At 42.1% G+C, this 24,173-nt stretch overlaps 1 protein-coding gene across 2 annotated transcripts in view; it reads right to left on the reverse strand.

The window, feature by feature from the left end:
• Positions 1-347: 347 nt before the first annotated feature.
• Positions 348-24,173, reverse strand: part of MBTPS1 (membrane bound transcription factor peptidase, site 1) — a 30,953-nt gene continuing 7,127 nt past the window's right edge. The window contains exons 6-23 of one of the 2 annotated variants that reach the window (XM_083749896.1): positions 23,664-23,773; positions 23,206-23,322; positions 21,859-21,926; positions 21,268-21,370; positions 20,101-20,252; positions 17,881-18,042; positions 16,224-16,368; positions 14,865-15,053; positions 13,407-13,579; positions 10,952-11,067; positions 10,331-10,487; positions 9,316-9,440; positions 8,333-8,410; positions 6,690-6,830; positions 4,147-4,278; positions 2,979-3,105; positions 2,159-2,289; positions 348-1,196 (exon numbers count right to left, since the gene is read on the reverse strand). In XM_083749896.1, coding sequence (XP_083606022.1) covers positions 1,003-1,196; positions 2,159-2,289; positions 2,979-3,105; positions 4,147-4,278; positions 6,690-6,830; positions 8,333-8,410; positions 9,316-9,440; positions 10,331-10,487; positions 10,952-11,067; positions 13,407-13,579; positions 14,865-15,053; positions 16,224-16,368; positions 17,881-18,042; positions 20,101-20,252; positions 21,268-21,370; positions 21,859-21,926; positions 23,206-23,322; positions 23,664-23,773 — 2,420 coding nt within the window. In that variant the 3' untranslated portion in view covers positions 348-1,002. Of the gene's footprint in view, positions 1,197-2,158; positions 2,290-2,978; positions 3,106-3,632; positions 3,915-3,991; positions 4,279-6,689; positions 6,831-8,332; positions 8,411-9,315; positions 9,441-10,330; positions 10,488-10,951; positions 11,068-13,406; positions 13,580-14,864; positions 15,054-16,223; positions 16,369-17,880; positions 18,043-20,100; positions 20,253-21,267; positions 21,371-21,858; positions 21,927-23,205; positions 23,323-23,663; positions 23,774-24,173 lie in introns of those variants that run through there. The other variant, XR_014566990.1, reaches the window with a different exon arrangement.

Genomic DNA, 24,173 nt, shown 5'->3' on the forward strand with positions numbered 1-24,173 from the left:
ACCCGGGCTCTGGTACAGCTCTCTTGAACCAACCACAAGTCGTAAACCATAAGCAAAACTTGGTTGCAGTTTGTGGTTTGGTTGCAGTCTGTTTTTGATTACATTCTAAGGAAAGCCATGGGTTAAGTTCAGCACAGCATCAGAATAATATTGGGGTGGTGGAGGTGGTAAGCCGCCACTATTTCCTGTCCCAGAGTCTGCATACTTGCATGCTAAGCCATGGTTTAGCTTAGTGTGCAAGCCAGGCAAGTCTATATGGCAGTCAAAACCCAATCAAAGTGCTTATGTTCACAAATGCAAAGGTTTGCTTCCTACCCAAGCTTTCAAGGAGGAAAAACTTCTATGCATTTTTGTTTCAGCTTCGATACAGGTAACATATTTATTGGAAAAAATTTCTCCACCAACAATGGTGAAATCATGCCAAAAAATTACAAAACATCATGGTAAGTTGCTTTATAAAAATAAACAGAAGGATTTTGCCACACTGATTTGTCCCCTTCTCCCTGTCAGTTTTGCATTTTTGTCCTTACAGCAGGATGTTGTGAGTTCTATTTCTCTTTGTAATATATAGTATTAGAAAATTGCATTCCATTCAGAAAAATGGTTCTGCTATCAGATAGCCAAGAGCCTTCAAGAGGCTCTTCTCCCAAGTTCTCCCTAAAATAAATATAGAAAATAGCCTCTAATGAAAAGGTTTGGTCAGTTTAAAAGAAAAGGAAAAAAAGGTCTCTTTTCCTCCCTTTTTGGGAAATAGAACAACATATCGGTTCTTTTTAAATAGTGCTCAAGGCTTTGGTGGATTCAGCTACTGAAAATAATAGTAGTTTTTTTATAAAAAAATCTCGTGATGATCCACTGAGTTTTTGTTTTGTCAGCAGCCGAAGAAAACACGGGTTCCTGCTTGAATCAGTCACCAAATGCCAGGCACAAGCAATCTTGATTAGTAACGATCATCATAATTCCATGAAGCAGCCAGTAGAAGGTAGTCTTTGGCAACTGTGGTCAAACAGATGGTGTCTTTGGTAGGTGACCCTGCTGTATAATTTGTGGCCGCTTGACTCTGGGCTTCCGTCTCTTTGGCCTGCTCTTAGCTTTGATCTGCACCACAAAGAAGGCCAGGACCACCATAGCACCGAGTAATGCAAAGACGGGTATCGTCCCTCCCACATCCTGGTTGTACCGTCCAGGCATTATTCCTGTATGGGAAAGGGAGGAGAGTAATGTAAGCAAGCTGAGGATGCATTAACCCATGGGCAAACAAGAGTTGTAGAAACTGCCAGTCTAACTCAGAGTAGACCCACTGAAATTAATAGTCGCGGCCAACTTAGGCCCATTAATTTCAAATGGGTCTAGTCTGAGCAGGACTTGGTTGGATACAACTCACTGATTTCAACCACGGATCACTTCCATGAAATTTTATTAAAGCTGATCACTAAAAGCATAGGCCTGCCTAAAGTTTCCCTTGTGGGGGAGACTACCAGTTTGAAAATCAATGTTAGAATATGAAACACTGAACCTACTATGTGCCCTCCTCTATTGATTTTACCTGGCTGTAAAGTATCCCAGAACTATGAACTCTTCCTTGCCTGTATGGAGAGTGGTACACATCTGGCCGCACCCACCACTAGCATGTGGCCCCTTGGAGGCTGCCCATGAGAAAATGTGGCCCCTTGGGCTAAAAATGGTTTCCCACCCCTGCTCCAGGGTGTTCTTTGAGTTCACATGGGGGGTGTCCCATCAGGGCTAGGCATCAGGGGGGTGTCCCATCAGTGCATAAACAGGGTATGTGCCATAGAGCATTCCCCAAGAGGAATTTCAATGGCAGACATACAGGGGCTCCTTATCAGACTACTCTACATAGAAAGTGGCTACAATGAAAGCTAGGAAATATGAAAACTACTTTTCCAAAATATCAAAAGCCAGAAATTTCACAAGCTATGCCTGTGAACACTGTGGGCAGGTGTGCTAGCACTAATTGTGGCCAAAAAAATACAAACTAAAGAGGCATAAATGAGCTGTAATTTTGATAACTAAAAGTTGGATCAAGATGATTCCAGATGTCTCTGCATTTCTTCTGCATAGGTGTGTATGCTTCTATCTCATTTAGGGTGGTGTGATGCACTGTGGGCAACAGGTGTTCCACCATTCTGGCACCTACCCCCTGGAATATCCCAGGCTCCACTTTCTCCAGGTGACAAAGGCCTTACTTGGGGTCGGTTCTGACGGAAACTTGGTAAAGCCACTTTGTCCAGGTCGATTGACAGTAACTTCTGATGTTTCCATAGGTTGCTGGAAAAAATGAAAGCATCCAGAACTATTTGTACACTGAACTACTAGTCAATCAAGATTGCTAGAAAACATTTTGAATATCTGAACATTTCAGTGGGCCTACTCTATGTACATCTTAGGTGGGATACAACTAGGATTGTAAACTAGGTCAGGCAGCGACTCAGCCTTGTTTGGCCAGAGCTGGGCAGTGGCACATGGAAACTGCAGAGACTGCCGCAGTGGACAGAAGAGCCTCCTTACATCTATAGGTCAGAAGGGGTCAGGTGATACTCCCCAAATCTTATGAAAACCCCTGGCCTGTCTTGATGGTCTGAGCAACTGGGAAGTCAGTGCATGCTGGGTACACACATTTGCTTCACCTGGCCTCAACTGCAAGGTCTGGCATTCCATGTTGTTTCACTTCTAGATGGTGGGCCTTAAATATTAAAGATGGCATTTTCATCTCCACAATTAGGAGAGCTAGAAACTACTTTTTGGGAGGTTTCTTGCGAATCTGGTGTGTGAATTCAGCTAACTGCTGGTTCTATGGGTTTTTTTGGGTATGTTTTTAATTCCGTTTTAACAGTATCATTCATATGCCTGGAAAGTTAATCAGACAAAATACTGTGTTGATTGAGTACCATATTTATTACATTCAAAACTGGAAACTGGAAACTAAAGGTGGATTTAGCAAAATCAGAAATTGCAACCTGGGAGCCGTTTCGTTCAGAGGCTGTGGCTTCGCCCAAGACAAATGAGGACACGCTGGGAGTGAGCGGGGCTTAGGGTCACGCAGGTGAGCCTCGAGCACCTTCGAATATCGATGAAGATGGTTACCTGAAATCATACAGCGAAACAGTTATACCAGAAGATAATTCCCTGCCTGCTGCCCGTGCTGTTTTCTAAGCATGAGGAACACATCTTGCCATTCCTGGAGTATACACGCCCTCCCAAATTCTACAGTAGGTGGAGGCACGGAGCAAGCGTTCTGGTTGGAGGGCAGATACATTTGCCTCATGCTTCTCATGGAAGGAGTCAACCTGAAGTGGGGGCCAGATATTGGGAGAGTGTCCAAGAGCCTGCATTTCCACTCCCACCACATTTGCATTTGACCCCTGCCCGTTATGAACCCTGCCAAACAGACCGAGGCAGGTAAGAGCAGTAAACTAACCTGGACCTTGTGTTCATCATCTGAGGTCCTTTCTCTGTGTGCCTTCTCTGAGGGAGATCCAGAAGCTGGCAACATGAGAATGGGCCTTTTCAGTGATAGATCTCCCACTTATGGAATGGTCACCTTGGGGAGACCTGCCTGGGTCCACTGCTGGCTACATTTAGGCACCAGGCCAGGCAACAACTCCCCCCCACCCCAGCCAGATTATTGGCCTTTAACTTAAGAGATTTTTAGACACTACAGCCTCTTAGTGTACGGAATGCTAGACTGCTTTCTATGTATATTAGTGTTTTTAGTTTGTTTTAGCTTTATAGTGCTTTTGATTTTTGTATTACAGTGGTACCTCGGTTTACAGACACTTCAGGTTACAGACTCCGCTAACCCAGAAATAGTACCTCGGGTTAAGAACTTTGCTTCGGGATGAGAAGAGAAAACGAACGGTGGCAGCGGGAGGCCCCATTAGCTAAAGTGGTACCTCAGGTTAAGAACAGTTTCAGGTTAAGAATGGACCTCTGGAACGAATTAAGTTCTTAACCCGAGGGACCACTGTACATTACACTGCAAGTTGCTTTGAATTTGCATTTTGTTTTTGTTTTTAAACAGCAACTAATAAGTCTGAGAATAATAACAATGGGACCATCCACCCTACTCCCAGGCCAAATACTACCACAGCTCATCTGTAGCAGCACAAATCAAATGAAAATCACCTTCCATTCGCTCTGGAAGAGCATAGCCTATGCCTGTTGGAGGTCGTTGTCTGTTTTCTGAATGGCTGAGGCTTGGTGGCATAACTCCATAAGATGTGTATTGAAGAAGAGAATCAAGAAGCCAAAAGCAATCTGGAATTTAAGAATAAAAATAAAAAACAAACCAACTCCACACATTAACTACACTGATTTACGCTTTTAAATCCACTGCTGCCACCTGTTTTCCCTTGACACTGTATTGCTGCTGTTTTTCTGTGCTATGCTCCTGAAGCTCAGCCCAATTCTTTTGCTGGGACTAAGAATGGAATGGGGAATGCTCTGAGCCTGGGTTTCAACTCCCATCAGTCCCAGGCAGTGTGGCCAACCGTCAGGGATGATGCAGCTTTAAACCATGTCTCTGATCTGCTCAGGACTCCCATTTCTATAATGCAGGCTCCTTCAGAGGTGGAACAATAGCCATCACCATGGTTTGTTAGTTCAAAATGCAAATGCATTTCAAACCTTATTTTCTGATTCTGGTGTTGCCTATCACAAACAATGGTTTAATGTGATGGTTCAGACACTAAAGGGAAGTTAAGCTTCCATCACAATGGCTTAGTGAGCTGTTGGGATGGAGCCTCAATGCCTGTCTTCTATGCCTTCACGGCATCAACCCTGTGAAAGGAGAAGTCTTATCCATGGCTACCCAGTGAATTTTAAAATGTTTGCTCTCTTTCATGTGAATTGACATGGTGCAATAAAGTCAATCTAAGCTGTTAGAAAGAAGGCTTTCGTTTACAAGAGCAATGTTTATTAATGCAGCAGAACAGGGCTGCCCAGAGGGGCATCATAATTGTTTTCAGCCTTTAAATTGGGAATAGTTATTTTTAGGCACATATCTTTTTGGCATGAACAAAAACTACTGTGCTGGGGAAATTTTAACTCGCCAAATTTTCAGACCTTGGAAATCTAGTTTAGCCTTCACAGACCATTTTAGAACAGTTCAAAAAACATTGTCTGACAATTCCCACCCAGGATAGCAGTTTGGTGGGAATGGGAGTTAATCTGCATAATCCTGATGTAACTGAAATGCTCACCTTTGATTTTTTTTAATTAAAAAAACCAGAGGTCAGACACGTTTTTAGGATTTACAAATCATATATGCGAGGAATTTTAAACACAGCTAAGCTCACTGATGTCACAGCAGGAGGTACTGCTTTCAATTTGCAACATGAAAGCCAGTCTGATACTGTATTTAAAGCTATCCTCTTTGACTGATACAAAGAACTCGGCGCTGAATTTAAAGGCATCCTCTGGATGCTGACCTGGTGTTTGTTTCCAAGCCCAACTGAAGGCACTCACACTGGTGTTCAAAGCCCTCCATGACTTAGGCCCAAATGGCCGAAAGACTGCGCTGTTCCCTACAGACCTTCCCAGGTGTTAAGATCAGTAGTGTCTCGAGGGGTGGTAACATGGGAGAGGGCTTTCTCTGTCACAGTGGTGGAATTCCCTCCCAACAGAGGGGCAACTTGTGCCATCGTTATTCAGCTTTCATTGTATGCTAAAGACATAGCGCTCCCCAGGCCTTTGATCTGTTTTACTTTTCTGTAGTGATATTTTGTTTTAAACTGCATTGTTTCTGCTGCTGTAGTGTATTTTGGGACCTTATGATGAAGGATGAGTAAGAAATCTAACAATTAATTATAGGGATCAAAATCCCTAAATTCCCTATATTTGGTATGAAAGCTAAAACACAGGAATTGCAAATTGAAGGCATCAAATGAAAGCTGGACAGTAAATAATTTCCAACCATAGTCATATATGGAGTAGACCCAATGGATACAATAGGTCTACTCTGAGTATGACAAGCCTTCAATATCATCCAGAAATGTAAAGCGTTTGAAAAAACAGTAGAAGGAATAGTTCTGAGGGTTCTATTAGATCTTCTGGTCCTATGAATTTCCCACCCCCACATCTTTGCATGGAACCATTCATTCAAGGAGTTTCTTTTTCAAGTCCGAGTGAAGTTATTCTGTCTGGAAGCTGGAGCAGGAGAAGAAATCAGCAAGTGGTAGGAAACCGCTAAAGACAAGGTTTACTCTTTAAGTCTTTAAAAAATTGCTTGTAAATTTACTATGCAAATTTGCTATGCAAAAGTAACAGCACTCCATGACTAATCCCAAAGAATCTTGCAATTATTAACTCTGAATCACCTCAAATCAGATCATTTCTTCTCAGTAAATCTTTTTTCCTAGCTTGTAAGATTGAGATTCTTTTCTGTCTCCTTCTCTCTCTCACTCATGAACAATTCTTCCACTAAAACTGCATTCCTGTGCCCAATTACTGGGAGTAAACCTAATTGCCCTTTGCTTCTGAGTAGACATACATAGGATTTTGCAATAAGAGACCTGCCACTAGCGAAGGTGGGATTTCAACTTGTTCTACTGCAGATATGAAGTCATTTTACCATATGGTAGGGTGGCTGTCCGCTGTGCATTGGCATTGTGACAACAGACTTTAACTTACACGAGTAATGGGATGCTTTCTTAGCAAACGTAACACACCTTTCTGCCTGTGGCTATCATCCAAGCAATTTGAATCACCGTACAAAACGATTCTGCCTCCACCTTCTGAAGGAACTTGGAAAAGGCCCAAAATGGGGACGTTTTCTATTATTGCAGTTTCCTGCTTTAAAACTTCAAGACCTAGAGGAAAGGGTGGAAAGGAAAATTGTCAAATGGCAACATCCCAATGATCTTGCATAACTTGGGTAGTCAAAAAGCACTGACTCTCAAACAAAAGATTTAAGACGCATTACACTTCTACAGGATGGGTGTGTCCGTGTGAGAACAAAATGGAAAAACCCTCCCATCGCCTTAATCCTATGTATCTTCATTTATATAATACTGCACCTCTGCACTTTAAATGATTTCCTATGGCTTCCAAAGGACAGAAGAGTTGTAATTCTCATGCACATTTATGTAAATGGATTTACAGTGGAAATGTGGAGTGTTGGGGAATGCCCATTGCTCAGTGGTAGAGCATCTGCTTTGAATGTAGAAGGTCCCATGTTTAATCCTCACAGGCACCTCCTGATAGGCTTAGGAAAGACTCCCTGCCTGAAACTCTCAAGAGCTTTGTAAAATGGTTAAACATGATCTAAACAGGTTGCAACAGGACTGAAAAGCCAAATACAATACCACCAAATTGCCATCATTCTTTATTTTGCTTCCATGAAAGATAAGGGCAAATAATGAGCAGCAAGCAATGGCTATACAAGAAGGCAAATGTACTTTTCATTATAATTGGAACTTTCTGGTTTATCAACAGTCATAGTTAATGGTTCAGCATAAAAGGAAAGAAGATTAGGAGACTAATTTGGGGAAACCATTTTTAAAAAACCAAAAAGCGACTTCCATTGTCCTTTCTCTGTTATCAAAAGAATTGTAGCAGAGTCCTTGTATCAAAGCTGCACGTGAAGAGAGCCACACGTGTGTGTTGGGAGAAGAGGTCAAAAGTGATTAACGGAATAAATAGCAGCTCTTTTTCTTGCTCATGAGAAACTGCAAGTTGCTTTTTAAACTCCAGTGATTTTACAAAGCAGCGCTCCTGATGCAAGGCTGGAGGCAGGAAAAGGGCTATAATGCCCAAGGGCTAAGTGCTGTGGCCCTCTAGATGTTGCCAGACCCCAACTCTAATCAGCCCCAGCCAGAATAGCCAACAGCCAAGGATGGAAGCTGTAGTCCAACAGCATCTGAAGAGCCACACGCTAGCCTCCCATGCTTTACTGTCCATAAGTAAACCCATACCCACCAGCTCTGCTCTCAGATTTTGGAGCTCTTTGGGCGGGGGAGTGTTCCTGGGATGGGGTGGTTCTTAGGGCAGGAAATCCACATCTGGAAACCCACCTGATTCAAGTTTGCAAACAACTTTACCCAAAGTTATTTGGAAGCCACTTAGACCTTCAAAGTGGTGAGTAAGGATGTGGCTGTAAGCCTTTCTGTGCAACAGTTTTGGACACTTTTGGACACTTTGGATGAACAAAGATCAGCATGGAAGGTGGCTCTTTGCTTTTATTTTACTTGAAAAACTAAGCGAAAAGTTAACCCCTGTCATGCCCAAAAGAGCTGCTGGAAGTTAAATTATACAATGAACCATAATTCCGTGCCTACCTAGGAGGAATATGAAATGAAATGCAGCTCTGTACCTTGATCCTTAAAGGTCTGTGCAATCACAATGCCATCTTCTGGAAACTTTGCAATACTACATCCAGAGGCGTAGTTCACTGCAAATAATAAAAAAGGGAGCAATTCACCAAGTCTAGCTTATAACTAGAATCTTGCAATCATAACTTGACTGGTGGATTCAAATCAGCCACCCCAACCCAGCCACACTACCCTTTTAATAGCTTTTGGGCCTATGCTGAGAAAGCTCTTGTGCCTTCCTTGTACACGTGCATATAGGATTGAAGCCTAAAACGTCCCACAGACTCCAACTCCCTTGTCTGCCTCACTATTCCCACTGCTATTATTAGTTATTGCTCTTGTCCTTGTTATTATATATATATTACCCGCTCTTCACAAGAAGGTCCCAGGGTGGGTTACAGAAATAAAAATAGTGCATTAAAATAGCTTAAAACAAACTACAATCACAACTAGGGTGGGTCATTCATATAAATGAGTCTCTCTCTCTCTCTGTGGATATAGATACAGATATCTCCAATGTTGAAGGCCAGGGTAAAGAGGTGCATACACTGAACACTGTACAATTAAGATGTCAAATGCACCTCTGTGGGAATGGAATCCCACAACTTAAGGGCTGGCACAAACAATGCACTATCCCAGGCCACCACCCACAATAGCTTCTGAGTGGTGGAGCTATCAAGGTGGCCCCCTCTGCAAACATCCTGTCCATCAGTCCTCTGGTAAAGGAAAAGAGAGCCTGCTTGGGTCAAACTACACAGGGCCAATGGACACCATCAACCCCATGAGGAGGAGAGTGAGGCAAGCAAGCAGAGATATCAGGGCCTGTCCCAGTTACACTGCCCTCTACCTACCCTACCCTATCCACCCTGCCGCCCGTGTGTGAACCTTACTTTCTGTATGATTTATTTTAGTATTTTAAAATTGTGTCTTGGTGGACTGGTGGCATATAAATGCAATAAATAAATAAGACACCCAGTTGACTTACTTTCATGACTTGCCATGGTAAAATCCCCTTCATACAGCCCGTCACTAAAGGCCATGCCCCATACCGAGAGAAGATCATTCAGAGCTGGAATATTAGCTCCCCCAGTATCAGGCATCCACCACTGCCTACAAATGCATCACCACAAGGCAAGTTATCACAACCCAGAAAACACTGTCATTTCTTTGGTGGGTAAATTTGAACTGCCACGACCCACACCTAATGTCCATGCTGACACAGTAATCACCAAAGACAACAGGATTCATATTTGGAGAAGCCTCAGATATGCAGAGGTTTTACGATATTCCATGTGCATCTGCCAATGACTGAATAAGTTTGCCTAGGCCTCTTTTAAAAAAAGAAAAACAGCTGAAGTTTATTATTATTATTGATTAAACTTCTCTACTGCCCTTCATCCAAAGAACACAGGGTGGTTTGCAATATAAAAGCACAAAAATACATACCATAATAACAAAACAAAAATAAGTCCCCCACCAGTTTTTGAACAAAACAATATTTCATAAATTCATTTAATTAGCCAAAGGCCTGGGAAAACAAGAATGTTTTTGCCTGGCACCTAAAGGTATGTAACTAAGGCACCAGGCGAGTCTCCCTGGGGAGAGCATTCCACAAACAGGGAGCCATCACAGAAAAAGCCCATTCTTGTGTTGCCACCCTCCAGACCTATCGCAAAGAAGGGACACAAAGTAGGGCCTTAAATGATGATTACAGGGTCCAGGTTGCTTCATATGAATGGAGGCAGTCCTTGAGGTACTGCGGTCCTGAGCCACTTAAATATTCAGATTTAACTTTTTCATTTTTGTACTAACATTTTAAAGCTTCCCTACAAGTAACAAACTACATCAGCCAACAACCACTTGATTTTGAAATCCTCTGACTGACCATCTAGAAAATTCTGAAATAAATAAAAAATCTACCTCTAGGTGAGCTGTATAAAGGACAATATAGGATACAGCAGGCAATGGCTTCAATCTGGCCAGTTCCTGAATATCCATACCTTGTGTTTTCATCGTAAAACTTGACTTTCCTCATCACTGAGGTGTTGTACCAATCACTGAATATTATGAGTGACAGTCCATTGTCAACATCCCTCCTCAGTTTAGTGATTTCTTCTGGAAAATACTCTTCCTCACTGTCCACCATCAATAAGGTCCCTGCAGGAAAAGGGGAACAACAATTCAGAATGACAAAAACCTGCCCAACATCACTTTGCCCCTTGCTTGCTCCCAGACCTTTTTATAAAGGGAGGTAGAACAATGCTTGGCCCAACTTTTTGCCTCAGAGAGCAGGTAGCCAATGATTCACATCCTGTCCTTTCTCTGCTGAAATACCGGGTTCTCTCTTTGACTAAAGACAGTCACATTTATCCTCCTTTCTTGGCTTCTGTGCCCCTTTTCAAGCAGCTTTCTGGCCAGGCCTACCTCCTCTCCTCTCACTCCCAAGTCTCATGTGGTGATTTTCCTCTGGCTTAAGGAAACCAGCAGCCTCCATTTGGCTCCCCTTCTGGTTTTGGCCTTACATCTTTTTTTGGCCATCCCATCCTCAATTTGAGAGCTTGGGCAAGCTCGCCTCCCCAAAACTGCCTTGATATATAAACAGCAAGCTCACAATTACTTACCATACTGACTGGCATCAAAACAAGTGAAAGGTGAACCGAGAACTTCAACGAAATACCCCATACTTCTCAGATGTTGGTACATATCCCTGAAGTTTGTGTGGATGTGGTCACCGTTCCTAAATAAACCAAGTGAAGTATGTAACCTGATTTTCTTGTCATATTATTTTCTAAGGTTTTGGTATCTTAAAACAATAAATGTGCACAGTTTATGGACAAAGCCTATCACTTGTGGTTCAGGACCATTGGCAGATAAGAAGGAATATACCGTATTTTTCCCTCTATAACACGCAGATTTTTTTCTCCTAAAAAGGAAGGGGAAATGTCTGTGCGTGTTATAGAGCGAATGTGTGGTCCCTGGAGCCGAAAAATCAAGCAAAAATCAAATCGCGGCGCTGCACGCTGCACAGAGAAGCGAAACCTGAAAAGAGGAAGCGGCTGCTTTCCTGCATTCTGCCTCAGGGTCTTACTGCCCACCCTCCTCTGTTTCGTTGCTGTGTTTGCTGAAACGGAACAAAGAGCAGGGAAAGCCCCTCCCCTCCAGGCAAGCAGAGGGGAATTCCTCTCTGTGCTGCTGGGGGAGAGGGAGAGAGAGGGGGGAAGGGAGATAGAGGGGGGAGGGGGAGGGAGAGAGGAGGGGAGGGAGAGAGAGAGGGGGAGGGAGGGAGAGAGAGAGAGAGAGAGAGATGGCTGGCTTGGGTGGGGGGAAACTTTTGCCTTTCTTTCCTCCCTCCCGCTAAATCCCTCTCCTGCATTCTTAGCCAGCTGCTTCTCTGCACACCCCTCTCATGTCCCTTCTTTGTTTTTCCTTCGCTCCCCACTTAAAATGTGGTTACAAAGCATAGATCCACATGGATCCTCAGGATCTTTGCATTGGGTCACCCCAAATTCACCATCAGATCACATAGCATGTCCATGGCTACAGCCTGCACCAAAAAAATCACGCACCCACTGTTGCCTGGGGCTGCAATGGTGCAAAAACATGGTTACCAAGCATGGATCCACAGGGATTCTCAGGATCTTTGCATTGGGTCACCCCAAATTCACCATCAGATCACATAGCATGTCCATGGCTACAGCCTGCACCAAAAAAATCACGCACCCACTGTTGCCTGGGGCTGCAATGGTGCAAAAACGTGGTTACCAAGCATGGATCCACAGGGATTCTCAGGATCTTTGCATTGGGTCACCCCAAATTCACCATCAGATCACACAGCATGTCCATGGCTACAGCCTGCACCAAAAAAATCACGCACCCACTGTTGCCTGGGGCTGCAATGGTGCAAAAACGTGGTTACCAAGCATGGATCCACAGGGATTCTCAGGATCTTTGCATTGGGTCACCCCAAATTCACCATCAGATCACACAGCATGTCCATGGCTACAGCCTGCACCAAAAAAATCACGCACCCACTGTTGCCTGGGGCTGCAATGGTGCAAAAACATGGTTACAAAGCATGGATCCACAGGAATTCTCAGGATTTTTGCATTGGGTCACCCCAAATTCACCATCAGATCACATGTCTGTGGCCACAGCATGAAGCCCAAAAATGATACATCCACTGTTTCATTCAGAATGTTTTTTCCCTTGTTTTCCTCCTCTAAAAACGATGTGCGTGTTATGGTCAGGTGCGTGTTATAGAGCGAAAAATACGGTAATTTGAAATACTGTGTGCATATAATAAAATATTAAAAAAATATTTCACAAGGTATGAAGAAGGGGGGGGGGGTTACCCTGAAGGCCACATTTCCTTCCAAGTGCCTGCAGTGGAGAGGGCCAAAGAAAAAACTACATTTGTACAGTAGGCTGGTTTCCATACATACCCCTCTGTATTCTTCATCATAAAAACAAGAGGCATTTACCAGAGTTTAAGGAAACATTCAGCAGGCATAAACATTTGGGTTGCAAAGCCAAGTCAGTGAGATATATGGCTTGGGGGGTTGTGCAACAGCTTAGCGTCATGGCTTAGCGTCATGTGTGAACCAGACCACTGCCATGTTCAATGACTTTATATCTTGCTTAAAGCAGAACAAATCCCAATAGGGATTTATTTTTAGGATATATTTGGGGGAGGACAAAAAAGGAAAATGCAAATTACACAAGTCATTAATTTGAGGATGTAGTTTACCTCTATTACTGTCACAATGACAAAGACCTATTTTCTTTCTAAGCTAGGATGAAATACTGTAATTTGTGAATGAACCAGATTTTCATGGAATGTCAGACCTGAGTTTATAATTTCCCCTAGAACTACAGAAGATTAGGCAAATCTCCATGTTATCTTGAGAATTGTATTTCCTATTTTGTCAATGTCATTACATGACAGTATCATCATCATCACCACCAATTATCCACCGTTTACCCTAAGGTCCCAGAGTGGGTTGCAGCATTAAAAACAGTATTAATAACAATTTCAAACAGTAGTAATGGTCAGTAATGCACAAAACACACACACACCAGTCTAAGGGATCATTCTTCATCCTCAAATTATCCCTTGGGAAATATCCTGGTGGATAGCGGAGATTGTGATATTGATCCCAGAGGACACGCTTACTACGTGGGGGTGTTGGGATAACTTTCACTTTTATTGGGAGTTTCACGGTTGAAGTCTGTTCAGCGCCAGCTTTCGACTGAAAGAAGTAGAAACAAAAAGGAGCCTGTTGTACTGCAGAATGCTCCCCCAAACAAAATCCAACTACAGAACATTCAACTGATAAATATTTTTTAAAGCTGTCATTCAAATACATTCCATCCCACCCCTTACCACAACCTGACAATCTCACAGTATAATACTGCGATGTAGTGGCTTGAATACGGAAAATACAGCTTAAAAACCCCAGTAAGCCACAAAGCTCACCAGGTGACACTAACCAGGTCACTCTCTCAACCTTGCCTATTTTGCAAGGTTGCTCCAAGACTACAGCACCACTCCAGCCTCCTTGGACAAAAGGCAAGATACAGACGCTGAACTATTTCAGATCTTGTGCTTGTATTTTCCAAACAGTATTTATGCCATGTACTGAAAGGAAGGATTTTGTGTTCAAAATCAGCTTGTAAGAAGAGATCATCAGCTGTCCAGAGAAGAAATCTTCAAGAGTCACACTAAGTGTGTCCAAGTACCTGGGCAAGACTAAAGCACTCCTTTGGGTCCCATGGACTTTAAAGCTAGATGATGCTGTTTCGTTCCTTTGTTGTTGGTGCCCACACCCCTAGCGTACATCAATATGCCCAGTAGGTTTAGATCTCAAGGCCAGCCCCACTTGGTATGAATTAACAAAAGCATTTATGAAAGCAACCACAGACTGGGTGAGGAACCTTTTTTGATCAACCTTCCAGGAGGGCATGTCAGTGGTGGACAGAGCTAGACACAAAACTGGGCAGAGCAATGAAGGTCCATTTTACCTTTGTGCAGCAGACTAGTTCGTGTAGACACACTCACCCCTCTCTATCCTCCATCCTTTATCCAGCCAAGCAAAAACATGCAAGGGGTGTGTGAAGCAGGTGAGAGGTGTGGTCTGGGGTGAGTGGGTGTGGCTGAGAAACAAGAGTATGGGCCAAATAGAGTCCTGAGTGAAAGACAGGCTGGGAGGGCTGCAACTGGCACCTGGACTATGTGTTTCCTGCTGCTGGTCTAAGAAAAGCACATGGTCTGGCAGAGCCACAACCTTCAGAATTCTATGTCAGTTTTCAGACATGAAAAGAGAACACACTTGCCTTTTGCTTGATCTTTAAGCACCCTAATTCAATCATCTAGCTACATTTCATGCTGCTGTATCAATAAGGGATGCTAAAGTTATATTACTAGCATGTGTTTCTCTCCTAGTTGCATTTATTTTTTTGCTCAGTCATGTGCCATACTGTGCTAGGGTAAACAACAGCAGATTACGGCTTAATAAACAGCAAAGTAAGAAATACCTCATTTTCGGCCGGAGAGGAAACAGTGATCATGACGTGTCCTTGTGCAATGCCTTCCCATGAGGCTGCTTTCTTTGCAACAGAAATAGAAATTGCTAGGTACCCTGACCAAGGCCATAAAACGGGGGAATAGGAGAAAGCCACCTCAATGTAATCTCCATTCTGTGGTAAATAGGGCTGCCAGTCGGGCTAGATAACACAAAACAAAACATGGCTTGGTTAAAACACTGATGGAGATATATATATATATATATATATTCATCAAGTGTTCTAATGAACAAAATGCATTACACAGCCATCAATAGGGATCATGTTAGTTCAGAGTCTCATATATATATATATGAGACTCTGAACTAACATGATCCTTATTGATGGCTGTGTAATGCATTTTGTTCATTAGAACACTTGATGAATAAATCACCACTTCCATGGGCAGCACTCAAGAAAACTCAGCAATGCATTTTCTGGATCTGCTCTTCCTTACTAAATAGGAATGACATCATGTTTGACCTGCAGGTTAACAAAGGTGGACTGGAGAGCCCTTTTGTGGCATCCTGGAGGCACAGGCATGAGGGAGAGAGAGCAACATGATGATCAGTATTTTGATATACGTTGTCAATTTCCAGAGTGTAGTGGAAGTATTCCATCAGAACTGGATGCAACAGTCAGGCAGACTGCTGGTCTTCCTGTCCCCTACAACCTTAAAATGCTTATGCTGAAAGCTTACAATATAAAAACATGGAATCATGTACCCAATTAGCACAAAGTTAAAGCCATTTAGGGATTGCTGTTGTTTAGTCGTTTAGTCGTGTCCGATTCTTCGTGACCCCATGGACCAGAGAACGCCAGGCACTTCTGTCTTCCACTGCCTCCCGCAGTTTGGTCAGACTCATGCTGGTAGCTTCGAGAACATGAGAACACTTAGGGATATATGTTGACAAAATGTTCTGTGCTAGAACACTGTTGAGCTAAAGAATGCACAAGCAGGTTGCTGGTAACTTTGTTGTGCAATATATTGCTGAATCTGTTGCGCAACAGCATAACTGATTCCTCTCTTGTGCAATACAAAAACTCAACTGTCCTCTAGCTCAAGAGGTTTTATGCCAGCAGACAGAATGCTGGATACAGCCCCATGTTACTGCATTCATCAAACCACTTAACTGTTCTCAAAAATTAATTGTCATGTTACCCTAACAGCAGATTTTGAAATTTCTTGTATAAAATTGAATGAGGGTGAATGGACTTAAGTTTCAATGGGATGCATATATTTAGGATCAGGTCTTCTCAAAACATCTCATTTACAGGAGGAAAGAGAAGCTAACATTCTGTAGAATAAGGTTCAACTCTTTCAAAGTCTACCTTGTCTACGATTCTTCCAGTGACTCCCATTCCATTAAGGATAGTAACGTTCACAATTGTTGGCATGCCTCCATAGTAGATAGGTTGGGAGCAGTACGGCCACATGTAAGGGCATTCCGTCAAGTCGATGTAGCTCGGACTCAAACTAAACAGTCAGGAAAAAATGAATACATGCATAAATACAGTTAATAAATAAACACGCTGTGAGCCTAAAAGACCAGTGTTTTAATCTTCTCCATTAAATCCCAGGCTTTAAAAATTAAAATTGAAACTGTAAATACACCAGGCAGAGTCAAAGATGCTCGTATTATTTTGAATCAATACAGTCATGGAAATAATAGCAACACACTTTTTTTTAAAGCATAAATAAATAGGGAAGACTGTTTAGTACAGAGGTGGACAGACCTCTGGCTTCTTGAAACTACTTTGTTTTTTACTAGAACCCCAAGATCTACTTGCCAGAACTAGGTGCAAAAGGCATAGACCATGTTCACACTCCCATTTACTGTACACTCAACTGTGTTTCCAGTACTCGATCGCGTGTTATCCAAAACACATATGCATCCTTTTCCTGCTCTTATCAAATACTACTGTTTGATGCAATGTGTGTCTATCAATGATACAGAATGATGGGACTTCTAGGGCATTCATTTTGGGAAAACTAAGATGGTGGCTACAATGGTGGCCTCTGGAATCCTGAAGGCAGAGACCTCAACATGTGTCACTAGCAGTGGTGAGTCCTAGCAGGCATCACCATCAGCAATGGTCCCCAGCCCAAAGTTACTGTATCATGATGCTGGACCACTTGCCAGGGTGTTAATTTGCACAGCAAAATGCACCTCCAGCTCTTGACCACAGTTGAGAATATGGTAGCCTCAACCATACACAAGCTTAGCTCATTCTTTTGCTGTTTTGTATTTAAAGTGCCAAAGGTACTAAGCACTGTATAACAGTTAAAAATCACAGGCCTTGCCTGCAGTCTTACAAACTTGATAATAAATATTTTTTGTAAACTGCTTGGAGATTTTCTTACAATCAAGCAGGACATATATTTTGTTAAACAGATAAATAATTTGCATTTTTATTTATCTCTAAGGTTTGCCTTAGACAATTCTAATTAGGCAAGTGTAAACTACTGAAACCAGCTCCATCAGGCTTTCGGTAGCAGCTATTACAGCAGGTTGCAGCTGTGAAGAGATGAGAAGCAGGGCCATCCCATCAGCTCTCCTGCAAGACCAGCTCTATCAAGCTCCTCCCATCCCTAAACTGCTTTCATAATAACTGGTCATTATAAGAACTATTTAAGAATTGGTGCCTGTGATTATTTACCACCACCACAACCCTTCCTGCCCTCTTTTGTGTTGTGAGCTTTTGATTGTAAGTCTGAGGGCAGGAACTGTTTTAATTGCCTCTACGTTTTTTAAAACCAAAAACCCCTGGATAAGCCTTTTCAGTGAGATGTGGGTTAAAAGTGCTCACAAACAAATAAAACAGCAAAACCTTCGCTTAATCACAAAAGACGTTCAGAGATGGAAAAAAGCTGGTCAACTTAAGTTATCTTGGCTGTGCCGATGCATTCTTTGGTCAACATATATTTCATAACATAACCAAAAAAAAGGTTTACTTTTGAGTTGTTAAAACATGCATTCAGTCTTACCTGGCCTGTGGTTTATAACTATTGAGAATCTGGTAGGCTCTGAGAAGATCAAGTTTGCCATGCCCTTGCTCAAACATGTTGACCCCAGGAAGTCGTCGTGCGGATGCAATAAGGGCCTGCTTCATACTAGCTGGATTCACCATTTCACGCTTCTGGACTGTGCTAAAAATGAAAAATAGTTGTAATGTTATACTATTGTCCTGGCATCAATCAAGCCAAGCTGAGGTTAAAAATGAATCACAGCCTTGTTGTAATAATTTATTTTATTACTGCAACCTTTTCTAGTACATTTTACTGAAGTAAACACTGGAGAAATTGGTATAAATAGTACCTTCTCTTAAACACACACACAAAAAGAAGTACTTAAAATTTTGCCGTCTCCTTTACTACCCCAGGAATAATTCACCAATTCTAACAGAATACCAAATGAATTGGACTGCACATTGGCACAGAAAATTGAAATACAAATTTTAGAATATAAATTCATAATACAACTTCTACCAGGGCTCAGACAATTTTGTTCTACAGTTCAATCCTATGCACATTACTCAGAAGTAAATCCAACTGGATACAAATGTAGAATTTTTAAACCCAGATTTGGATATCCTGTTCTCTACAGCAATGGTTCCCCACCTTTTGGTATGGCAACCCACAAGTGGTGTTTGATGATAGTAAGACATAGTCTCAGATAATTATTAATGATGCAACCTGCTTCTGTATTTTGCCATCATAGCAGTCACTGCTGAAAAGTCTATCTCACAAACATCAGCAGCACAGGCATTGCTTCATTATCAAGTTCAGGATACTCAGTAATAATGGAGTAATTTTGGTAGCATGAAGCCAACATTCAGAAAACCTTACTTCCAACAAATTATTTTTGAGGACCCAATCACATGACAGTTTAATAAGTTCAAGGACAACTTCACGGCACCATTGCAAATGGTTTCTAAATGCATTCTAACTTTTCTTCAGCAGAAAAGCAGTTGGCAAAATTTTGACAGAGCAAATGCCAAATCACCTCTGGCTTAACTATTAACTAGCCCTGGCGGATCCGGTGATGGTTTGCCACAAGATGCTCGTACAGGGAATTGTTTTGAGTGACTATTACTGCTCGCCTCTGTTGTGCAGGTGCCTGTGTGTCAGAGGCAACCAGTTAACAGTTGCTGAAAACAACTCCCTGCATGAGCACCTTGTGGCAAACTGTCACCGGATCTGCGGCCAGCCACCATAGAACAGTTCTTGAGTCTTTTCAGATGCTTAGTTACAAGTGACAAACAAAGCATTTTAATATAGCAATGAAACAAAAAGTTGGGAAAGGTATCATTATACCAGTTAAGGATTAACAGTGATAATTACTTGTGGTCTGTGGCCAACTTGTGCAAGCTTTGCAACTTACTTTCAGGCTGTGACTCATAGGCTAAGAAATACTGCCCCTAAAGCATCAAAGTCTCTCTCAGTAAAATGAAGGTCGCAGAAAGAGCAGATTTTTTTAGCTACTTCAAATTTTAAAATGTTGTTATGAAAGAATATAAGATGGTAGGAATGTTAGATGCAACAACCAAGCCTGTTAATTTTTTAACAAAACAATTCCAAATTCATAGGACAACACAGGAAATGGGTGATCAATTCATGCAATAAGCTTGCTTGAAGTAGGACACTGATTAAACAACTATTAGTCTAATGAAGCGGTTTTATATTGATTGTAACAATTCCTTAAAAATGTTAAACCTACAGCTATCCTTTGAACTTGAAACCTGTGAAGCCATAATATCCTCAGTTCAAATCCCCCTTCAGCCACTAACTCGCAGCAACATCAAGCAAGTCACTTTGCTTGCAAACTCTGCTTACTCTGAAATCCCAGAGCATGCTGTGTTTCCAGAACAGCTTCGGGGGGGGGGGTTCATGGCTAATTGAGGCTTACTGTTCCTAAACTGGGACTAGCCAACATGGTACCCACAGGCACACATGTGCCCACAGAGGCCTTCCCTGGTCCCCACGGGGTTCCCACTCCCCCCCCCCCGCTGAAATTGTTTGTGGAAACAGCATCCTATTGTAGTCAGCAGAAAAACTTGTGGTATGCTTCCATGTGCTGTCCACAGCAGTTTCTTCAGTTTGCATATGTACTCATAGGCCCCCAAAAGCTGTTGATCCCTGCACTAAGCCAATTCATCTTTATTTAAGTAAACCTTTGTGGTGCTTGCATTCTCACTAAGCACTTACCTTACTAGCAGGGTGACAGCACCTGCCACCACAGGTGAGGCCACACTGGTCCCAGAGAGAGAGCGGCATCCACCCTTCATGCCAGAACCTCTTACTCCGGAGCCGTAAGTAACGATGTCGGGCTTGACTCTGCCATAACCTCCAGGCAGTTCCTTGGGAGGAAAACAAAAGAATTTCTGTTATTTATACAGCTTTTGCCAACTTGGTATCCTCCAGATGTTTTGCACAGCAACTCTCATCAACCCCAGCCAGCACAGCTGCAGTTAAAAACATCTGGAGGTCGTTAGGTTGGCAAAGCTTGCTCCAAAACAATAGGCAAAAATCTTGCTGTTCTTTTATAAACTCAGCATTGGCCACAATTTTTCAGATTCTGAGATGATTGCCGATGCTTCTTGTTGAATGTCACTATACGCCCACCACACACACTCACTGCTGCTATCAGAAAACAAAAAAGAAAGGACAACAGCAAGATTTTTTTATTAACTTGAAAACTATTGTTTGCATATTACAAGGAAAACTGTCTACTTCCTGAATCAAAAGGTAACTTTGGGATGCTTTGAGATGTTACTGTAGTATTAATGTATCATATGCATCATCAACAAGATGATTTTAAAACTTAACAGAGAAAGATTCTGCATGTTGAATTTATTTTTATGTTCAATGTTATCTATGTATACAAACATTTTTATAAACATATTTGTATTTTTTAATTAAAACATGAAGCTGCAAAAACAGTGGGTTTCTAGTTCTTCTGGCACTAGAGGACTGAAATTACTATAAATGCACTCAATTCATTACTGCTGGTGCAACATCATCATGAGTAAATTTATTCAGTCACAATGCACTGTGTCTCCCAGCATCTTTGCAATATAAAACTTTCCCATAATAATGATAAACAATTTCCTACTTACGAATAATGGGCCCTAACCATTATTCTGATTTTTCTGATTATATTGATTTTTTATGCGAATTTCCTTATTTAAATTTATAGGCAATCCCAAAGACGCAAGTCAAGGAATAAGAGGAGGCAGGGCTGGAAAATTAGCAAAGCTAAGTAAAAGCCAATCCAGATTGAGTAAGTTCCCACAGCCTTTCCTGTCTTAACCCTGCACCGAACAAGTAGGTCTTGCATGCTTCCCAAAGCTGCTCATGCTTGAAGATGCTTACCCAAGTGGTCATTCCCCTTGATGAGAACCGAGCAATGTTATCTTCAAAGTCAATGCCGCCTACTCCAATCACATCCATCTGGTCAGCAGGATTGTTGAGTGTGCTGAAATTAGTGTTGAATTGTTATTTATCACAGCCCTATCTCAGCTTTCGACAAGAAGATGAGAACAAATCTACATAGTTCTGTTTCCCACCCTTTACTTAATCCTCCCAGGTATTTTATGAGAGAGACACATAAGAGAACAGGCCTTGATCACCTGGTGAGCTTCACAGCTGAGCAGCGATTTCAACCAAGATTTAGAATCAAGGAGTCAGACAAGGACTTATAAAACATATATTATTTATTTTATTAGATTTCTTACCTACCCGTTCCTAAAAGGACCCAGGATCGGTTGCAACAATAAAATATACAATCATAAAATGTTTGTTAAGCCACTTTGTTAAACCTTACCTGCCTTGCTAAGTACCTGTCATCAGAATGAGCTCTGTTGCCATAGAAACAAACCCATCTTTTTACATTTTTTTCTGAAGTGAAAAGGTGTTATTTTATCTGTGGATGTTACTTTGAAAGAACACATCATTGGCACTTACCCATATAAAGGGCCATCATTTCCAATAGCAGAGACCATGATCACATTGTTGGCTGTCAGCTCCCATACCTGGAAAATTAAGAAACTTAGATTGCTGAAAAATACTAACAAGTGATGATGATGATATATCATAATCTTTACAACCCAGAATTACAAACGAATAACCCCCTCCCTAAGAGTCTCAGAAACCAATCAGTAACATACTACTCTAGGTGGTACCTGCTTGTATCTCTCAGGAGATGCTAACAATGAAAACAAAGGAAAACCAGGTTAGACACCCCTACAGAGGGGGGGGGGAGAGGGAGAGACCCATTTTGTGACCTAAAATTCAAAGTAACTACACAAATCGATACTGAGTTGGAATGAATGAACTCAACAAATGGATACCAGATTGCTGTAAAGGAGTATTGTCAAGAACCACAACCTTAAATTTAAATCTTTCCAAAATCTCACTATTGTAACACAAGCTGCCTGGAGGAAATGTGAAATAAATTCCTGCTGTTCCAATTCCACATTGAGGCCCACATACAAATTTATTAGTGCTAACTCAAGCAGCCTTTAAGCCACAGTTCTCACTGACATAATCAACTTCTGTTTAGGCAGCACCACTGAAGGTGGGTAACTCTCTTCCAAAGAAACCTAGTATTTCCACACAGAAAAATGGATGGGATAAACTTCTCTGTGACATGACAGTTTCCACTGCAGAAAGATCTGTTGTAGTTGGAGGAGGAGCATTTGATCATGTGAACACCGACCTATTTTGAATATTCCTTAGAGGAAAGCATGGCTGCAAAGATAATAGTGTACGTCCTAAGACCCCATGGGATGCTCCTGCCATTTTTTTTTCTTTTCTGAGCAGCCTCCTGAACCTACCTACAACCCAAAATCTGTTTCAGGGGCTTGGGTGAACCTCTAGGACAGCAAAGAAGGGGGGAGTCTTTTTTATGTGAACAGAAGGAGCCCTTCCATTTGCAGAAGGGCTACTCGGGATTATTCTGCAATGCCTATAGAGTTGTACCTTGTTTTACGTCTGGGATCCGTTCCGGAGCCCCGGCCGCTAGCCGAAAAGGATGCAGGGCAAAGTGCCATGTCTGTGCACGGAGTGGTTTGCGTTTCTGCACATGAGCGAGCTGCAAACCCAGAAGTAACCCGTTCCAGCACTTCTGGGTTTGCCACAGACGTTCACCAGAATGGACGCTAGACGAGGCTGACATTCGCAGAGGTATTACTGTACAGTAATACTTGTAAAGGCACTACAAAATTAACCCGAATGCTTCAAAGGTGCAGGATACATTTACAAAAGCCACAATCGGATGCTACCCAGGCCTTTCCTCCACTTCACACATACCTTGTCGACAAAGGGATGATCCATGAAGTCGGGACCTCCAATGCTAAGGTTTAATACATCTATCTTCTTCAAGATCGCATAGTTAAAGGCATCCAGAAACCAAGATGTGTACGAGACCTATTTAGGAGGGAAACTCATTTAAAACACTAAGCACTGTAAGAAAAGGAAAAAAAATTAACAACCCCCCCAAACCACGTCACAACCCAAAAAATCTCACATAGCTCTTAGCATTCTCAATTATTACTTTATAGAGCCACAATTTTGCTTTTAAAACACAACTCGAGTTAATTGCATAATAAAAACAAAACCTTCTTTGAGAATTGCTGTAGGTGATTTCAAAATATGTTCATCTGAATGTTCTAGATTGAAAGTCTTCAGTAGTTACCAAACTGAACAGCATGCATAATGAAGCATCTTATCTTACAAAACTTGCACTGATGTTATCTGAGGCAGCATACCTGGTTGTTAGTGAAGACTCTAAATATGTGCAGTTCTGAGTCTGGAGCAAATCCCTGGCATTCTCTCATGCTAGCAATCACACCCGCTACAAAAGTCCCATGACCCAGACCTGTTGAACATAAACAATGCTTTAAAATAAAGCTCAAAACGCTACATCGCTTTTACAGATATTTAACACAGCCGCCTCTTCTTTAAAAGACTGGGAAATTCAGGGAGGAAAACCACAAATTCAGTGGTTACTAGACAGGATGGGTATGTTCTACCTTGCTGTCAGGAGACTGTATGCCCCTGAATACGCTGCTGAGAATCACAAGTGAGTGCAGTTGCACTCAGGTCCTATTAGCAGTTGGCGTTTGGTAGAATAGGATGTTGGATTAGATGGGGCTTTGGCCTGATCCAGCAGGCTTCTTCTTATGTGCTTTTGCAGTCTCTCCTCCCTTATAGTTAGATTATAAAGTTCCTCAGAGAAGGGATGCTTCTCATGTTGCCCTGTAAAGCACTCCATACAC

This window comes from Podarcis gaigeae (assembly GCF_964106915.1).
Source record: "Podarcis gaigeae genome assembly, chromosome: 8".
NCBI lineage: Eukaryota > Metazoa > Chordata > Lepidosauria > Squamata > Lacertidae > Podarcis > Podarcis gaigeae.